Source organism: Cryptosporidium bovis (genome assembly GCF_009768925.1).
Source record: "Cryptosporidium bovis isolate 45015 chromosome Unknown contig_25, whole genome shotgun sequence".
In the NCBI taxonomy this organism is placed as follows: domain Eukaryota; phylum Apicomplexa; class Conoidasida; order Eucoccidiorida; family Cryptosporidiidae; genus Cryptosporidium; species Cryptosporidium bovis.
Genome location: NW_027125008.1, coordinates 1 through 17,694, shown reverse-complemented (window position 1 = coordinate 17,694; position 17,694 = coordinate 1). Strand labels below are relative to the sequence as shown.

Sequence of the window (17,694 nt, the reverse complement as noted above, 5' to 3'; positions counted from 1 at the left end):
TAGAATTAGATAATTGTGGTGATAAAAACCTAAGACCATCACGTTACTAAAATAACCCATAGTTTCTTAGTTTATGGTGATATTTATGATTCTGTTTCAGGTATATATTATATTCGATTTTATTTTAATTCCGATTATTTCTTTGTATGATTTGGTCTTTAAAATAATTACATATTGTCGTGCATGAGTAACAAAGTTGCAGTACCAATCATAATGAATGGTACATGCCATACAAATTCTGTGGTAAATTTGCCTGCTCAAAAAGATTAGAACGGTTAATAAATTACCAAAACGATAATTGTGTATAATTTAAAAATTTTATTAAAATTTTTGTCTGTATAAAAGAAACCATTAAACTGAAATACAGTACATTGGTTTAGGATAAGAGCTTCTGAAAATATTTAACATTCACACTTAAATCTCACGCAATAGCTTTTTCAATGTTGGCTTTAAATTGAACATTCGTTGACCATCATTATTTCACACACGCAACGATGAAGGACCATAGTTACGAGCTGACCATTAATAATGTGTCATTCACCCGGAGGGTGAGACTTTTCAACTCATCCTTCCTGTGTAAAGGAAGAATGAAGAAAAGTGATTCTATCTCGAACATTTTTTTACCTGTAACTGCGTAATTTAAAAAAACCATGACGACGTATACGTATCCATGTTGTGTATACGTGTCTTATCAATTCAGTGGCTTAGAATTTGAAACACAAATTGTGGACTATGTTCTCGTGGCGGCATTTCATTAAGCGGCTTTTTTTTCAATTGATTTATTTATTTATGGTAAATATTGTTACAAGTAGGGAAAAATGTAAGTTTAGTGGGAACAATTTAAAACAAAGAAGAGGAGTGTGAAAATCAGGGTAATATTTTTTTCTTCATTTAATTTTAATTAGATATCGAGAAGCTCTCTAATTTATGCTACATCTTTTGGATATTCATATTGTATATGTGAATGGCATTTAAATTTTCTATATATTAATTTTAAGTTAGAAAAAAAAGTAAGAAATTCTGGGAACTAAATATCATTAATAAATATATTTTTCCTTTTGAAATTTCCTCTTTAAATTATCAAAGTTTTAAAAGATTACAATTATTGTATAAAAAACATTACTGTCTTTAAGTTATTATTGTCATTATAGTAGTTTTTGTGTGTGCGGATAATAATAATAATAACAATAATAGATACATGTTATTATGAGAGTAGGTCAGATATATGGCAATAACTATTTAAACAGTGGGGCAGAGTTGTCTATGAATAATCAAGTAAATAACCTTGCTGGAAATGCCTATCAAAATAGCCGTAATATAAATTTAACTTCGCAACATAATTCAGCTTCTACTGAAGAAATTAGAGGATGTTTAGCTCCTAATTTAAGTTGTAGTAATATTCAAAGTTCACAAAATGGTGCTTCTTCGAATGCTTCGCATTACTTAAATAATAATAACTATTATAGTAATAGAGTAAATGGTCACAATTATAATGGTTATAATTATAATGATCATGCAAACAGTTTAAATCAGAGTTACATAAGTACAAATAATGTAGAATCTGTGCATGAGTCAGAACAAAAAGGTGGATTTGTGACATCATTAACAAAACCTATACAATCTAGAGTTGATCCGTCACAGATACCGAGACCTGTATTTGGAAACATAACAGAAAAAGAGTGTAATATATATGACAGTGATAAATATACATTCCCACCTAATTCATTAAATGAGCCGCATTCAATGATTTTAGATAGAGGGAATGCAACAAGTAAATATTATAAATTAACATTAAATCAAATACCGAGCCAACACTCAATATTACAATCAATGAAATTACCATGTGCTGCAATAATACAACCATTTCCATTATTAAGTGAATTAGATAAACCAGTACCAATAGTTAATTCCTCGATAACAGTTGAACCAATAAGATGTGTGAGATGTAGGGCATATGCTAATCCATTTACATGTGTATCCCAAAATGGGGACCAATGTTTATGTAATTTTTGTGGCCATACATTTGATATACCAATGGATTATTTAAGATTACTTCAATCACAAATAAAAACACAAAATTATCAAAACGATGATCAGCTTAATTATCCAGAAATATATCATGGAGTTGTAGATTACTATGCACCTGCAAGTTTAGGATTAACTGCAGAACCAGAATTACCATGTTATTGTTTTTTAATAGAGATATCTTCATATTCATACCAAAATAATATAATAAATATGGTAATATATTGTCTCAAACATATACTTAATCAGCTATCAGAAAGGTCACCTGAAACGAATGTCATACTTATATTTTATTCAAGAGAGATAATATTATTTCCATATCAGTACAATAAAAATTCACCTTCTCAAATAAAAATGTCTGTAATATCAGATATTATGGAACCATTCATTCCATGTCCTTTATCTGAAATATGTATACCTGTATCAGAGGCCATTAATTATTTGAATGAATTACTAGACAAGGCACCTGATTTACTTAAATCACATATAACACCTAATAATGCATATTATTCAGCATTATCATTGGCCATACAAATATTTCAGCTTAAAAAATGCACAGGAACAATTTTAACATTCATATCTTCAATACCTAATATAGGTATTGCATCTATAAATAATAAAGAGGTAACAATTGCACCAAAATCACCCCCTCGTAGAACCTCTAAAGGAATGAAGCAATCAGTTGGATTTGTATCTGGATATGTTGTACATAATATACAACAATTGGATTTATTAATACAACAGTGTAAGAGTACGAATGTATCGGTAGAAACGTTTGTTATTACGCAAATAAACAATAACATAAACGACTATATTAATAATAATGCTAGCATGTTACCCACAAGTACATTATCATATATCCCACAACACACTGGTGGTAAACTAAGATTATTCTCAGATTTCTCATTTGAAAAAATATATAATGATGTTTATAAAATATTATATAGTATATTCTTTATACATAATGTTGCATATGACTGTACATTTAAACTAAGATGTTCTAAAGGCATAGCGGTATCTAAAGTATATGCACCTTGGACTGCAGGTGGTCCTACACCAGATTTAACTGCCTTTCAGATACCTAAAATAGATAGTAATACAGCTATTGCTTTCCTATTAAGACATGAAGAAAACCTAGATCAAAAAAAAAATGTGTATTTGCAAGCTGCCTGTCTTTATACATGCAAGGATAAAAGAGTTAGATTATTGCGTGTATTGACTATATCTATTCCAGTAACTACAAGCATAACTACTGCATTTAGATATGCATCAATTGAACCTATTGTAAACATATATGCAAGAATGGCTGCTCATCATATCGTATCTAAAGGACAAAGAATAGGAGGAAAAGGGAACGGTAATAACAATAATAACTCTTATAGTAATAACAGCAATGTTGGTATATGTGGGAATAACAGTGGTATAAATGGTAGTGGCGTTACTAGTGGTAGTGGCATGGCAAATAGTATAGGAGGTATTGGTACTAGCATTGGCAATACGATAAATAATAGTTTGAATATTAACAATTTAGTTCCGGGACTTCCGTTCTCATCAAGTAAAAACTCAAATAATTTACTATTAATGTGGAAACAAGAAACACTTAATTCCGTAATAGATATGCTATTTTCATATAGAGAGAATTGCGCAAATACATCTTCTACAGGACAATTGATATTACCAGATTCATTGAAATTAACACTAATATATATATCTTCCTTGTTTAAATGTCCTGCTTTAATGCCCTTAAATACCGTGTTAGAATTTTCGATATCGGAACAAATTGTGGGGTTATATGAATTACTGCATGCTTCTGTAAGTTACACCACAGCATTATTATATCCGAGATTATACCCTATTCATCATTCGTTAATTTCAAATGAAAATAATGAGTTACAAAGATTGGATTCTGTTGGAATTCCTTATCAAATAACAATGCAATTTAGCGAAAATAATAATGATAATACATTGTTATCATCTAATTTACCAGAACTACCTGTAATATCTAGATTTTGGCTTAATAGTTCAATAGCTTGCTCGGGTGAGAGAATATTATCTGATGGCATATACATATTGGAAAATGGCAGAGAAATATACATATATATAGGTTCGCAAGTAGATTCAAATATAATAAATGATTTATTTGGTGTTGACAATATAAATAGCGATAACTTTAATAAAATAAGTCTTATTACAGAAAGCATAGAAATGGACGTTTCAAAAATGAATATCCGTTCCAGAATATCTAATATTATACAACAAATAAGAACTGACAGATTTTCAATATCAACCTATATGCCTGTTATTATAGTGTCTAATTATTCACAAAAGCTTGAATCTAAGCTTAAGGCTCTATTGGTTGAAGATCCATATGGATGTGAAATGAGTTACGTTGACTTTTTATGCAATGTGCATAAATTAGTTCAAAGTAAATTAGTTGATTCATAAGCAATATTGTATTATTTATATTATTTGTCCTATTTAGTTTGTTTTTTTTTAGCACTATTTATTTAAACGTTATTAATATTATTTTTTTCTTATTCAACTTTCTTGTGGAAAAAAAAACATACTATCATAATTAGTAGATATATAATTAAGATGAAACTTTAATATGTTTAATGATACCGAAAATAGTTAGTTAATTAATAATAAATACGTTTTCATATGTGTTTTTAATTTGTATTAGAGCCTCAAATTGTCTATTAATTTTGCCAGTATTATATTTAGAGTAAAACTCTGCAACTGAGTTAAACAAATAGAAAAATTCCTTAAAATTATGGTAATAGTTTAATCTCGTAACTAAATATCCACCAGTACAATTTTGGCACTTTGTTTGTAAATAACCTATCTGAACGGACTTGCAATTGCAACATAGTATGTCTTGAAACTGAATAACTTCGAGCCTTTCAAAAAATTCGCTTAGTAATCTTTCTTCAATATATCTGTAGTTTATTTCATTATTACAGTGATTACAATACCAACAAACTTGCTTGCAACCATAACCTTTGCTTTGTTCACTTGCACTATTATTATTGTCACCAAAATAATCATATTCATTGCTATTATCATTATCTACAACTAAATTTCCAATAAAATCAAAGTCGTCTATTTCAAAACAATGTGGGCATTTAAAATCTTTAATTATGTAAGAGTAAAAAGGAGTTGACCACTTTTTAGTTATAAGTTGGTCAAATTCTGAAACATTTATTGTTTGGCAAATCATGTATTTAATTTGCTCGTAATTCTTTTTTTTGATGTCATCAATATAAAATGATTTATCTAAACTCCATATATACAGAAACAATCTGGATAATTCAATGCTTAAATGGTTTCTTTGAATGTTAAAACCTCCTGAAATATTGTTAATAAAGTTTGAACTCATCGATTTGTTACCAATACACTCTGGAAAATCAAATAAACCAATATTTTTGTTACTGATTCGATTATTGCTACCGTTCAACTTTACGTATTTATTCTTATTATATGATGAATTTGAGGGATATATTGCAAATGGAACAATGTTTATCTCATTATTGTCTGAAATATTTGGATTAATGTTTTCAGTAGTCGAGTTTGATTTTAAATTACTACTATAATTGTCGTAATTTGTATCCTTTAATGGATCAAAATATTGATCTATTCCATATTTATTAAGTATATAATTGGAATTAGTTATAGCTTGTAAAAAGTTTTCGAAATTTTCGCTGAATGGACCAAATAGATCATTGACAATATCATATAACAACTTATTATTGTTTATAACATTATTGTCAGAGTTTTTTTTATTATAACTTCTTAATTTTCTCAATGGCAGCATCAAAAAATTAAGTATTTCATCAATTATAAATTTTCTAGAGTTAACTGGATAATAATTTAATATATTTAAATTAATATCATATGGTTCTTCAATATCAAATGTTCTCCTCAAGTAGTTACTTCTATCTATTTGTATCACTGCCTTATATTCAGCATTAGGTGTTAATGATATTCCAGAATACAATTTTTTGCTATTTAATATATTCGTCATTTTAATATAGTGCTCTCTTAATTCATTTATGCCTTTTATTCCACTATTTTTCAATTCATCTATATTTAATGTAACCAGCATTCTTCTTATGTTTCCATATACTACGTTTATTCCTAATTCTCTCAAGTCAGAATCTAACAATTTAAAATATCTACTTGTGTATTCTTTCGTTACATCTATTAATGCAGGGTCATATAGTAATGATTTAGGAGAACACAACCATGAGTAAAAACTATCTTGTAGAGTTATTATAAATTCCACAAGTATATTGTTACTAACAGTGATAGCTGCTGAATTATTATTGCCACAATCATCTTCAATATCTTTATTAATATCATTATTTTTGTATTCATCGTTATCATTACTTTCTTCATCTAAATTACTGTTGTATTTATCAAATATAGTACAGACATTTGTTTTTTCTACAATCTCTCTTAAGTAATTAATGGTGTTTTTTAGACATAAAAACGCAGATGAAGTTGAAAGAGAAGAATGATTGTGAAAACTTTGTGTTAAAATGACATCATTTTTATTGTTAGTGTTGCTTAGTTTATTTTTGCCTAAATTGTATGTTACTGATCTTTCTTTATTATTATTTTCATTCACCTTTTTTCTGAATTCTTTTTTTAACAATACGTTGTTTTGACCGGTTTTATTAAAATCATCCAATTTATATTTGTCTGAAATAACCATACAATTTCTAACTGATTCTACTATAAGCCACTGTCTAAATTCTAATTCAGCACAATAACTTCTATAAACCCCCGGCCTAACTATTTCAATTATATCGTCATTACCAACAACACTAATGTTATTAACATTGTTATCGTTAATGTTATTGCAACTAATAAATATATCATCGTTGTTTTCCTTATAATATATATGTTTGTTATTTAACGATATACCAAGCTTTTTAATATCCCAGTCATTTTTAGATAATTTTATTAAACGTGGGTTACCTAAATCCGGTAGATTACCATTACAACCCCAACTCAATAAACCCATTGAATGTAATTCTCTCGAATACAATATATCATATATCAAATAAGATAAATCATGTTTGTATTGGATTAAATATAATACTGGAAGTCTAATTACCTTAGATAATTCAAAAGTTAACTTTAGTTTATTTATGTTTTCCTTTAATATTAATATACTTTCTAATATAACCTCATTGTGCCAATTAAATTTCGTGAATTTACTGTTGTATGTATATTCATCGATATCTGACCATATTGTTATAATATTTTTTTTTAGTACCTTTTTTTTACTAAAATACATATTATTATTATCATTATCATTCCTAACATTTTCTTTTATAGTATTTATATCAATGTTCATTGATTTTAACTTCTCTATCTTTATATTTGAATATACTAATAATACGAATGAACTATTATTTACATTATCTTTTATTAAGTTTTCTATAATCAAATCAATATTCCTGAATGAATCGCTATTTGATTTATAATAATTTGTATATATATTATTTATATTACTTGTCAAAATATATTTATCTAGCTTGTTTTTTAATTCTGAATTGATCAAATTCACTGGAATATTTGGCCCTGATGAAAAATTTAAATATAGGTCAAATTTATTTATATCAATCAATAACAAACAAATTCTATCTTCAAAATTAATTATTGTTAACATTAGCCAATTGATTGAATTGCCATATTCTATTTGTTTGTATTTATCTGAATAACTTTTCCAATATTTTTCACTAACTACTCCATTGTTTAATATGAATTTGTCTGCATTAGGTGTTATGCTTTCAATAATATTACCAAATTTTTCAAGTATAGTAAACTCAAGTGGTATATTTGTCTCATAAATTCCAACCGTATTATGGTCGCATAATAAAGTTGATTTTGAATTTTGAAATCTCCTTTCAGACATTGTTACTTCTGTTAAGTGATTATAATCAACTCCTCTAGGTAATTCTTTTCCATTTACTAATGACTTATAAGATAATTCACCAATATTACCATTATCTTCATTGTTGTCCATTATTTGTACTGAAACATTTGTTGCAATATAAAAACGTCTGAAAAATTCAAACATAACAACATGGCATTGACCTGTTTTTTCTGAATAAAGTACTATGTTATACAAACCTATCGTTTTATTGTCGCTACCACTACCACTGTTAATATTAACAGGGTATATATCTAATATGTGAAATATTCCGTCTGTTAAGAATGAATACTCAGATATAAATTCTAATCCACTATACTTATTCCCATCTCCAAAATAAGTTAACTTATCTTTATCTAGTAGATTTAATTTATCGTTTAATTCATTCCTTCTTTTGTTATGTAGAAAGTATTTCTCTAACCAAATATTTTGAGTGTAATTTAACCAAATTTTAAAGCCTTTCTCCTTAAGTAAATTGATTCTTTCTATTTTATTCAATTTTTTCAAGGAAATTAACTCTTTTTTTAGATCATTACTATTATCATTACTATTATTATTGTCACTATTATTATTAATATTATTATTACTATCATTGTTGTTGTCATTAATATTGCTATTAATTTCATCATCAATATGATTATTACTATTATTATTGTCATTGTTTAAATCCATTTTCGTTTTATTTTCTTTTCCATTTATCACACAACTATATTTATCAGTTAACTTTTTTATACTGTCATTCAAATCTTTTTTTACTACTGTGAAGAATTGGGATATTTTTTGTTGATTTGGTCCCGTTAATTCAACATGATTTTTTAACCAATAAGGGACCTCTAATTCAGGTAACGGATTTTTAAGTCCCTGTGAAATTGCCGGTATGATTACTATTTTTAATATTGTATTTTCAAGTCTTTTTTTGTAATAATCCCAGTCTAGTATATTACGAACATTCCATGTAGAAAAGTAATCTTCATTTAGCTTTTTATTATAATTATTAGAATCATCTGTTACAAAATTGCCATTAAATTTATTTTTTCCGTCTGAATTTTTATTTATCCTTGTCCATTTTGATAACCATGATATTCTTGTTTCCAATGGAGTTGAAAAAATAGACAGTGGTATTGCTCTTTGACTTTTATCTACGCCTTTAGGATATTCAGAAACTATAAATTTACATACAACATTTTTATCCAATATATATGATGGATTTTGTAAAAACTCAAATAATCTTCTTGCTGTCGTAATAGACATTGATTTAGCCTCTCCCATTTGTTCAACACTTTTTGACATATTTTTAGACTCTGAAATTAGAAAAAATAATTGCTCATCATCCAATATACCTTTTCCCTTTGTTTCTATTAAATTTAACCATTTTCGAGAAATGGATGCAACTGAATCATATGCTTCTTTCCTAGTTTTACCACGTAAGAACGCAGGAAACAATTCTTCTTGTAATATTTTTATCAACTGCAATTCACCTCTTCTTTTTAGTTCAAATCCCTTAAGTTCTCTTAACTTATTTTCAAAATCAAAGACTGCATACCTTTTTTTTAATAACTTGTTTTGTTTATCTGATGCAGGCATAAAAAAACATTTATATGGGCCATCTACTTCAAAATATATAGAATTTTCTATTTTTACATTATATTTTTGCCCTATGCTATCATATTCCATATATTGATAATTAGTCCAATTCTTATGTACCTGTTGGTTCAATATAGTGCATATATAATTTAATCTTTTTTTTTTGCCATCTTTAAATATTAGATTGTACTCTTCTGGAAAGCCCGATGGTAATATTGCCCATATTCCATCTGTATCCAATTCTAATGGTTTTCCTATTCCCTCCATTAATATTCTTGCTTCTTTTATTACATTTCCGCCAAGCCATGTAACTATTGCTGCCATTTCCATTGAAAACCATCTACTACCTTTTCTCATTACATAACCATAGAAAGAATTTAATATACATTTATGTGCCAACTGTAGTGACTCATACAACAATTCTTCATCTTGTGCATCTTTTTTTGCTATCAAATTATTTTCTTCCTCTGCTTTACGTATTTTTTCTTCTGCCTCTTTTTTTTTTGTTTTATATATGTATCTCCTATCCCTAAATCTCCTTACTGTGTCTATGTAAAATGAATTTTCTCTCTGACATACAATTGATGACCTTGTTTCTTCTACATTATCGGTTTGTTTTCTATATAGTTTACTAGAATATGTTTTCATTCTTTGAATAAGTATCTCAGATTGTTGTTTTGCAGTTAATGACGTCCACTTTATTCTTTTTTTAATGTTAGATATATTTTTCTCATTAAATTTGTTTGCATGTTCATTACCATTATTTTGATTACCTGCACGAATATTTTCGTCATAAAACTCATTATCCGAATTGTCGTCAGAATTATCATAGTCTTCATCATTATTACTATTATTATATGACTTTTTTCCTGCCTTATCTTGTTCTGTTTTAACATTTTCAAATGTTTCCAATCGGAGATGTTTAATCATTCTATCCATTTCACCTCTAGATATCGGAAACACGTCACCTTTCCACCTCCAATTCATTTTTCGTTGGCATTTATGTGATTCTGAATAAAATGGACAACGCATACACTTTGTTTCATTAATAATTGCTGTTGGCTGCAGTCTATTAGTTAATATAATATTTGGATACATAGCTGCTACATCTAAATGATATATTAGTGGCATTACATTTTGTATTGGATTTAAATAAAAGTTATTTAATTTGTTTAGGATATCATTTTTAATATTTTCATAATTTTCAATACTATCTATATCACCACCCAATTCTTTTAATCCAAATAATAATGTTGAATCAATGTTATCAATTAAAGTTTTCAATGTATTCTGATTTAAATTAAACTTTTCTGCAATATCTGCCCTAAATATACCACTACATAATGATTCTACAGTAGCACCTACATATGTGCTATTCAATATTGGTCTATTCTGATAAAACTCCATTGAATTTTGAATTTTTTTATTTGGAAATAATATATTATTAGTAAATGCTTCTTTCATCAATAAATTTTCACATAGTGTACCGGTGCCTCTTCTTAATAAATCCTCTGGTGATAATGGAATAATTGTTGCTAAGGCAAATATAAACGTATGTACATATGTTTTATATAAGTAATACGTAGCTACTGCATCTGATACTGAATATTCTGCTAACAGCTCTGGCTTATTAATGGCATACGGAACCATTAATTCAGGATCTAATTCTACAGGATTATAACGTAACTTCGCTTTTGTTACACTCTTCAAACTGCGTGAACCACAGGGTAAATATGAATCACGTTCTACCCACCTATAACAATCAAAATGAATAATATTTGTACCAGAAAATATTGTTTTTAAGTTCCCCACACCTACTCCAGCAGATAAGTCAAAATTCATTTTAATACCCCATTCCTGTGTCACATTAATACCATATTTTTTTGCTCTATCATATAAAAATGGAAAATCAAAATTATCACCGTTATAGGATGCAATTATATGAGGTTTTAATTTTTGTATTAGCTTAACATAACATTCAATTAATAATTCTTCATTATCGCAATTTATACATTTAAAATATGATACAAACTCTTTTTTAGGCGAATATTCGAAATCTATAATATCATTCGAAACTATTTCTCTATTTGTAATCAAATAACCTTGTCCTTCAAATACACAAGATATCATCATTATTTGATCTTTTTCAACATTCGGAAATTTAAGTGGTTCTTTTGTAGTTTCTATATCCCATGCTAAACACCTTAAATCTGGTGCCGTCGTATCATCCTTTAAACAATTTAATTCAAGTAATTCATTTGTCCATCTTATTGTCTCATACCACATTCCAACAGATATATTATTATCTATCAATACTCTCGTTTCATATAAAATATCAAATTCGTATATATCGTCTATTGCATCTAGTACATCACAAAACTTTTCAAATTCCACAAAATATAATTCATTTTTAAGTGTGTTTCTTTCTTTATTTTTGATGTAGTTTGATATGTCTCCCTTTACTTTAACTAATAATTTAACATTAACAAATGACACTTTAATTAATTCTTTTTTTTCACCTAATAAATGATTATCTAATGACAAGTCTACTTTTTTAATTAAACTAAATTCTATATTATATTCTTTGTATTTATGTTCTAAATTTGTTAATAGCCAGTCTGTATCTACGCCACTTACCAGTCCTAAATAAAAATATGGTCTGAAAAAAAATGGACTTTTATATGTTAATCCTTGTTTATTTACAAAGTATAGATGTAAACATGAATGCTCTAAATATGATTCTATAACGCCACCATTCAAAAGTGCATTTCCATCACTTTCTATTACTCCTACACTATCATCTTTTATTAATTCCGAAGATACTTGAACATTATATAGATAACCTACATCTTTATTCTCAATACCTGTTTTTTGAGTTGATATTTCAAATATTTTATCTAAATTTAAAGATTTTATTTTTTTTTGATAACTTTTTTCATCTTTCAAGTCTACATCTTTTCCATAGTTATGATTCTTCATTTAATCTATATTTTATATTATCTTTTTTTCTTTTAATAATTCTAAAATAACAAAATAATAATAATAATATCTATAACAACAAATAAATTTCAGTTAGATGTTTTAATTCAGTATTTTCATATATGTTTAATTATTTACTTATATATTTATTCATTATATTTTAAAGCAATGAAATCATTTTATCACCTATTTATATTGTGATGGTGGAACTTTTTAGTTTTTAAAGTGATGATATTTATTTGAGAAAGTAAATGACTTTAAATATATTTATTTACATATAATACACAAACAAATACATATAATTTCAGAGATAAATTATTTATCTTTATTTTTTTCTCTAGTAATTGTGCTCTAATTAAATTTATAAACTACTTGTGTGTATTTTTTTTCCCGCAATAAACCTGTGCAAAAAATTAGTACCGGTACTAGCTATTTCCCCACAATACAATATATAAACCTTAACATAATAAATCATTAAACTAATTATAAATTTAAATATCAAGTTTTTAATCACGATGATATAGTATTTAAAGTTATTAATCAATTTCAAATACATAAAATTTTGTTTTTTAATTGTTTATTGTATAAATGAGTTATATTAATCAAAATACTTAAGTCATAAATTTGTTATCATCAATAAAAAAGGATAATTTGAATTAAAAGATGATTAACTATGTTACAGGAAAAAATGATCTTGATGAAAATTCGCCAAATAACAAAATGAATGCCTTATCCGTTCACGAACAAGTACTTGCGACTAAATACTTGAGTAGATATAGATCTTTCTATAAGAGGTTGCATTCACCAGTAAATGGAAACCAAAATAAACGTGGAATATCTATTTATCTGGACGAAGGCGTTACGGATAATGAATTAAATTTATTCGCCAGTAAAAAAAAGTCGATATTTATGTTTAAAGAATTTAACATATTAGAATTATTGAAAAGTATTAGAAATGACCTTATGGAAATAAAAATTGATACAACCAATATAAATGACTATAATAATTACATAAAATATAGAGATAAAATAGATGATATAACAAGAAAGTACGTAGAAATAAAAGAACACGTTGATAAATTTAAGAATAATGAATATTTACTAACAAAAAAATTAGCGTTAATTAAAAATTCATTTAAAACAACAGTAATACAGAGTAAAAAATTAGAAAGAGAACTGTATAGAAACCGTTTTTTTTGGCAGGAATATCAAATAGGCATAGCACCTGCAATAAATAACAATATTTTAAAGAAGAGGAAACATGCCATTCCCGAACATAAAGATAAAACAATAAAAGAATATAAATCAATTAATATTAATAGCGAGAGCAATGTTAATGATTCTGAAATAAAGATAGTAGATGAAAATAATACTATTAATAGCAATCGCACTCAATCCCTAAGTCATAAATTCAGTAATAGTCTTGTTGAAATAAATGGCATTCAAGAAATTCAGAGTAACAATAATTCTCTTATTACAAACGTACAAAATCAAGTAAATAATCGCGAAGGCGTTTACTATACAAATAAAGAAAATAATACGTATGACAATGTTAATACAATGAAAAGCAGCATCAATTCAATGAATAACTATTATTACTGTACACAAAAAGATACAAATAAGTCAGACTTTGATTATAATACAACAAATATGAATATAGATTATCCACATTATAATACGGTAGCATCCAATAACGAATTAAGTACAGATAACAATAATAATAATAATAATAATAACAGTAGTGAAAATAAGATAATTAATCTCGAATATTTGGATGAAGAAATATATAGGGATGGACTAATATTTAATAATATACAAAATTATAAAAATTCACTATTAAGTTATTCAAATGAAACTCCATATCAAATATTGAATAGTATACAACTATTAAATAATGATTCTTGTTTAAATGAGAAAATAGCGAATGCGATATTAAATAAGAGAAAAGATTACATCGACGATTTTACAAGAAAATTGGGAATTGCTGGTGTAAATTTGGATATAGAAAGAAGTTTATATTTAAAGAAATCAAGACTATTTAAGCATCAACAAAATTCAAAGTATAATAGTATGAGCACATTATCTGCATTACAATCTTATACGCTTCTGAATATGATAGGCAAAGGTGGATTTGCTGAAGTTTGGGAAGTGTTAAATATGAATACATTAAATATTACTGCAGCAAAAATACATGAATTAACACCAGATATGACAGAACACGAAAGAATTGTTTGTGTAGAAAGAGTAAGTAACGAAATAAAATTACATAGAGACTTAAAACATCCAAATATAGTTAATATGTTACATTGTTTTGAAGTTGATAATGACAGACTTGTTACAATTATGGAGCTTTGTGATGGTCCTGATTTAGATACATTTATAAAAACAAATGGTTATATCCCGGAGAAATTAGCAATAATTTGGATTAGACAAATATTGGAAGGTATATTATATTTAAATAATATAGATAAGGATGGCAACAAATTATCTACACATAGAAATTCAATTATACATTATGATCTAAAGCCTGGTAATATCATTCTGCATAAAGGCTGTTGTAAAATTGCAGATTTTGGACTTAGTAAAATGGTTGATTCAATATCTGAAAGTGTCATTATTGAAAGAATAGGTGGTGGCACTGTATGGTATCAACCACCTGAAATATTATTGAGACCAGGTGATACAATAGATAGTCCGAGAATTATTAATCATAAGGTTGATATATGGGCAATAGGTTGTATTTTTTATGAAATACTTCATTTAAGAAGACCATTTGGCCTTAAAAGTAGTTCTATTGCTGAAGCATTCTCATTAATACCTATTGAGGCTAAAAAAGATCCCATATTTGATGAAAATATTTCTTCAGAATGTATATCATATATTAAATGGCTTTTGACGTATGACTCTGATAAAAGGCCTAATATATTAGAAGCTTACTCACATCCATTAATTCAAAATATTACAAAGATAAATTAAGTTCTTTTATATATTAACATGTATCTTATTGATAATAAAATTGTTATTTTTGTATAGTTTACTAGTTTTAAAAAAAAAATTATCAATTTCGTTGTTATTACTATTTTTCACATATTCCTATTTAAATTAAAAATATTAGCTATAGTTTCCCTTTATTTAATTATTTTTGATTATTTTTTCAATTTATTTCTGTTTATTTTTGAGATGGAAAAAAGGGGTTCGTCACCAGATGATGGAAAATATGTTTCATATTTGCATATATTTATTTGTAAATGTGCAACCTTGAAATTAAAATACAAAAAAATAAAGAGTTAATGGAATAAATGAACAATAAAAAGCACGAAATTTGCAATAAAATAAACAAACACAATAGTAGCAAATACAATATAATAAATGAAAATGAATCGAAAAATAGGAAACTACCAAATAAAGACAATAACTCAGAATATATAATTATCTATGATGAAACTAATAATAAATGTAAAAAAAGTGGAAAAAAACTATTAAAGTTATATAAATTAGATATTATACAAAGAAGGACATCAAAATCATTATTAAGGGTTAAATATAGGAATGATAAGATACAATTAATCTTTTTTTTAATAGGTATATTAGGTTTACCTATAATACCATGGATTCTTGGTTGGATAATAGGTAAAATTATTTTAAAACCAAAATCTCATAAAGGCAAAAAACTAAGACAATTAAATGGCACATTAACAATACTATGTATAATTATAACTAGTTTATTTTCAATAGTTTATAAACAATCATTGGGTAAGTTTAAATTAATATTTTAATGCTAGAATATATATAACTTTAATTAACTATTAATAATAAATTAAACAACAAAAAAGTATCTTCCGAGTATTCTGCAAGCACATTATTTATTGATGAAGCAAATATTGAAGAAAACAAATTAAAAGAATCAATAAATGAAAATAAACAGCAAAGTAAACAAATATTATCCTGCTCATCTGATATTGATATTGAATTAATATATTTAAAACAAAAGGCTGGAATAGAAAAAGGATTAGTATTATTTATTGGAAAACTGTTGATAGATACGTGGTATAATTCAAAAGTACTTGAAAGTGCATATGAAAACGAATTTACTATTGCAGCTATAAATCCACCTGAATATGGTAAATCAAGTAAAATAATTGGAAGTAATAATGTTACAAACTCGTCATATTTATATTGGTTAATAAGCTCTTGCTTGAAATCAGATACAAAGAAAACAGTAATTGTAACACACAGTAATAGTATAACACAAAAGTATGTAATACCATTAATTATGAATTATAAAGTGTCTGGAATTGTATTCTTTAATACAAATATGGGAATTAAGTGGTTTAACGCAAAAAATCCACTAATTAATGATCATTATTACTATCAACCAATTAATATGAACAATACTATTATTAGATACATTGGAGATAAGAAACCAGTATTATACGATTTTACTAAATCAAGCGAAATTAATAATAGTAACATTAGCAAAAATATAAAAAATAATAACTTTAATACAAAAAAAAAAATTAACCAACAAATAATTACAACTACTACAAAAACAACTACAAAAACAACTACTATTACCACTACTTTAGAGCAAATAAGCAATACTCTTGAAAACTCGGAAGAGAATTTAAGTAATTATGAAACAAAAGAGATAATGGAGTATGAAGAGATTTCAAATAATGACGATGTAATAACGGATGAAAGTCAAGTAAATGATCAACTACATTCAGGAAGTGGTGATTTATTAAATGAACTATCAAATTCACTGATATCAAATATAGTAAATAATAACAATCAAGATACAGGTGAAGGTTCAAAAAATGAAAATACTGAAATCACTAATAATAATAATAATAATTTATCGAATAAACAAACATCTATCAATACATCTACTGTTAATAGTGCCGATTTAAATAATAATGAATCTGAATTGTACACATCAATTACAACTAACAATACGGTTGTAACAAATAAAGTGACAAATACAACCAAAAAGACAAGTGTGACAACAAATACAACCAAAAATACGGGTGTAACAACAAAAGCAACAAATACAACCAACAAGACAAGTGTGACAACAAATACAACCAAAAATACGGGTGTAACAACAAAAGCAACAAACACAACCAACAAGGCTAGTGCTAAAACAAATACAACAACAAAAG

At 26.5% G+C, this 17,694-nt stretch overlaps 4 protein-coding genes across 4 annotated transcripts; 3 read left to right on the top strand and 1 right to left on the bottom strand.

Annotated features, from left to right (window-relative positions):
* Window positions 1-1,206: 1,206 nt before the first annotated feature.
* On the top strand, window positions 1,207-4,470 carry FG379_001778 (SEC24C-like component of COPII coatamer of ER-golgi vesicles; the record flags this gene model as incomplete). Its single annotated transcript, XM_067327381.1, has 1 exon — window positions 1,207-4,470. One exon carries the CDS (start codon window positions 1,207-1,209, stop codon window positions 4,468-4,470), a length of 3,264 nt encoding a protein of 1,087 aa, XP_067184812.1.
* Window positions 4,471-4,660: 190 nt separating this feature from the next.
* FG379_001767 (DNA polymerase epsilon catalytic subunit) lies at window positions 4,661-12,532 on the bottom strand (the record flags this gene model as incomplete). Its single annotated transcript, XM_067327370.1, has 1 exon — window positions 4,661-12,532. The coding sequence occupies one exon, from the start codon at window positions 12,530-12,532 to the stop codon at window positions 4,661-4,663; it is 7,872 nt and encodes a 2,623-aa protein (XP_067184801.1).
* Window positions 12,533-13,195: 663 nt separating this feature from the next.
* Window positions 13,196-15,508, top strand: FG379_001756 (uncharacterized protein; the record flags this gene model as incomplete). Its single annotated transcript, XM_067327359.1, has 1 exon — window positions 13,196-15,508. One exon carries the CDS (start codon window positions 13,196-13,198, stop codon window positions 15,506-15,508), a length of 2,313 nt encoding a protein of 770 aa, XP_067184790.1.
* Window positions 15,509-15,831: 323 nt separating this feature from the next.
* On the top strand, window positions 15,832-17,667 carry FG379_001666 (uncharacterized protein; the record flags this gene model as incomplete). The annotated part of the gene is made up of 2 exons (XM_067327269.1): window positions 15,832-16,285; window positions 16,366-17,667. Coding segments are annotated over 2 exons (1,756 nt in total), but the record flags the coding sequence as incomplete, so codon positions are not given.
* Window positions 17,668-17,694: the final 27 nt, after the last annotated feature.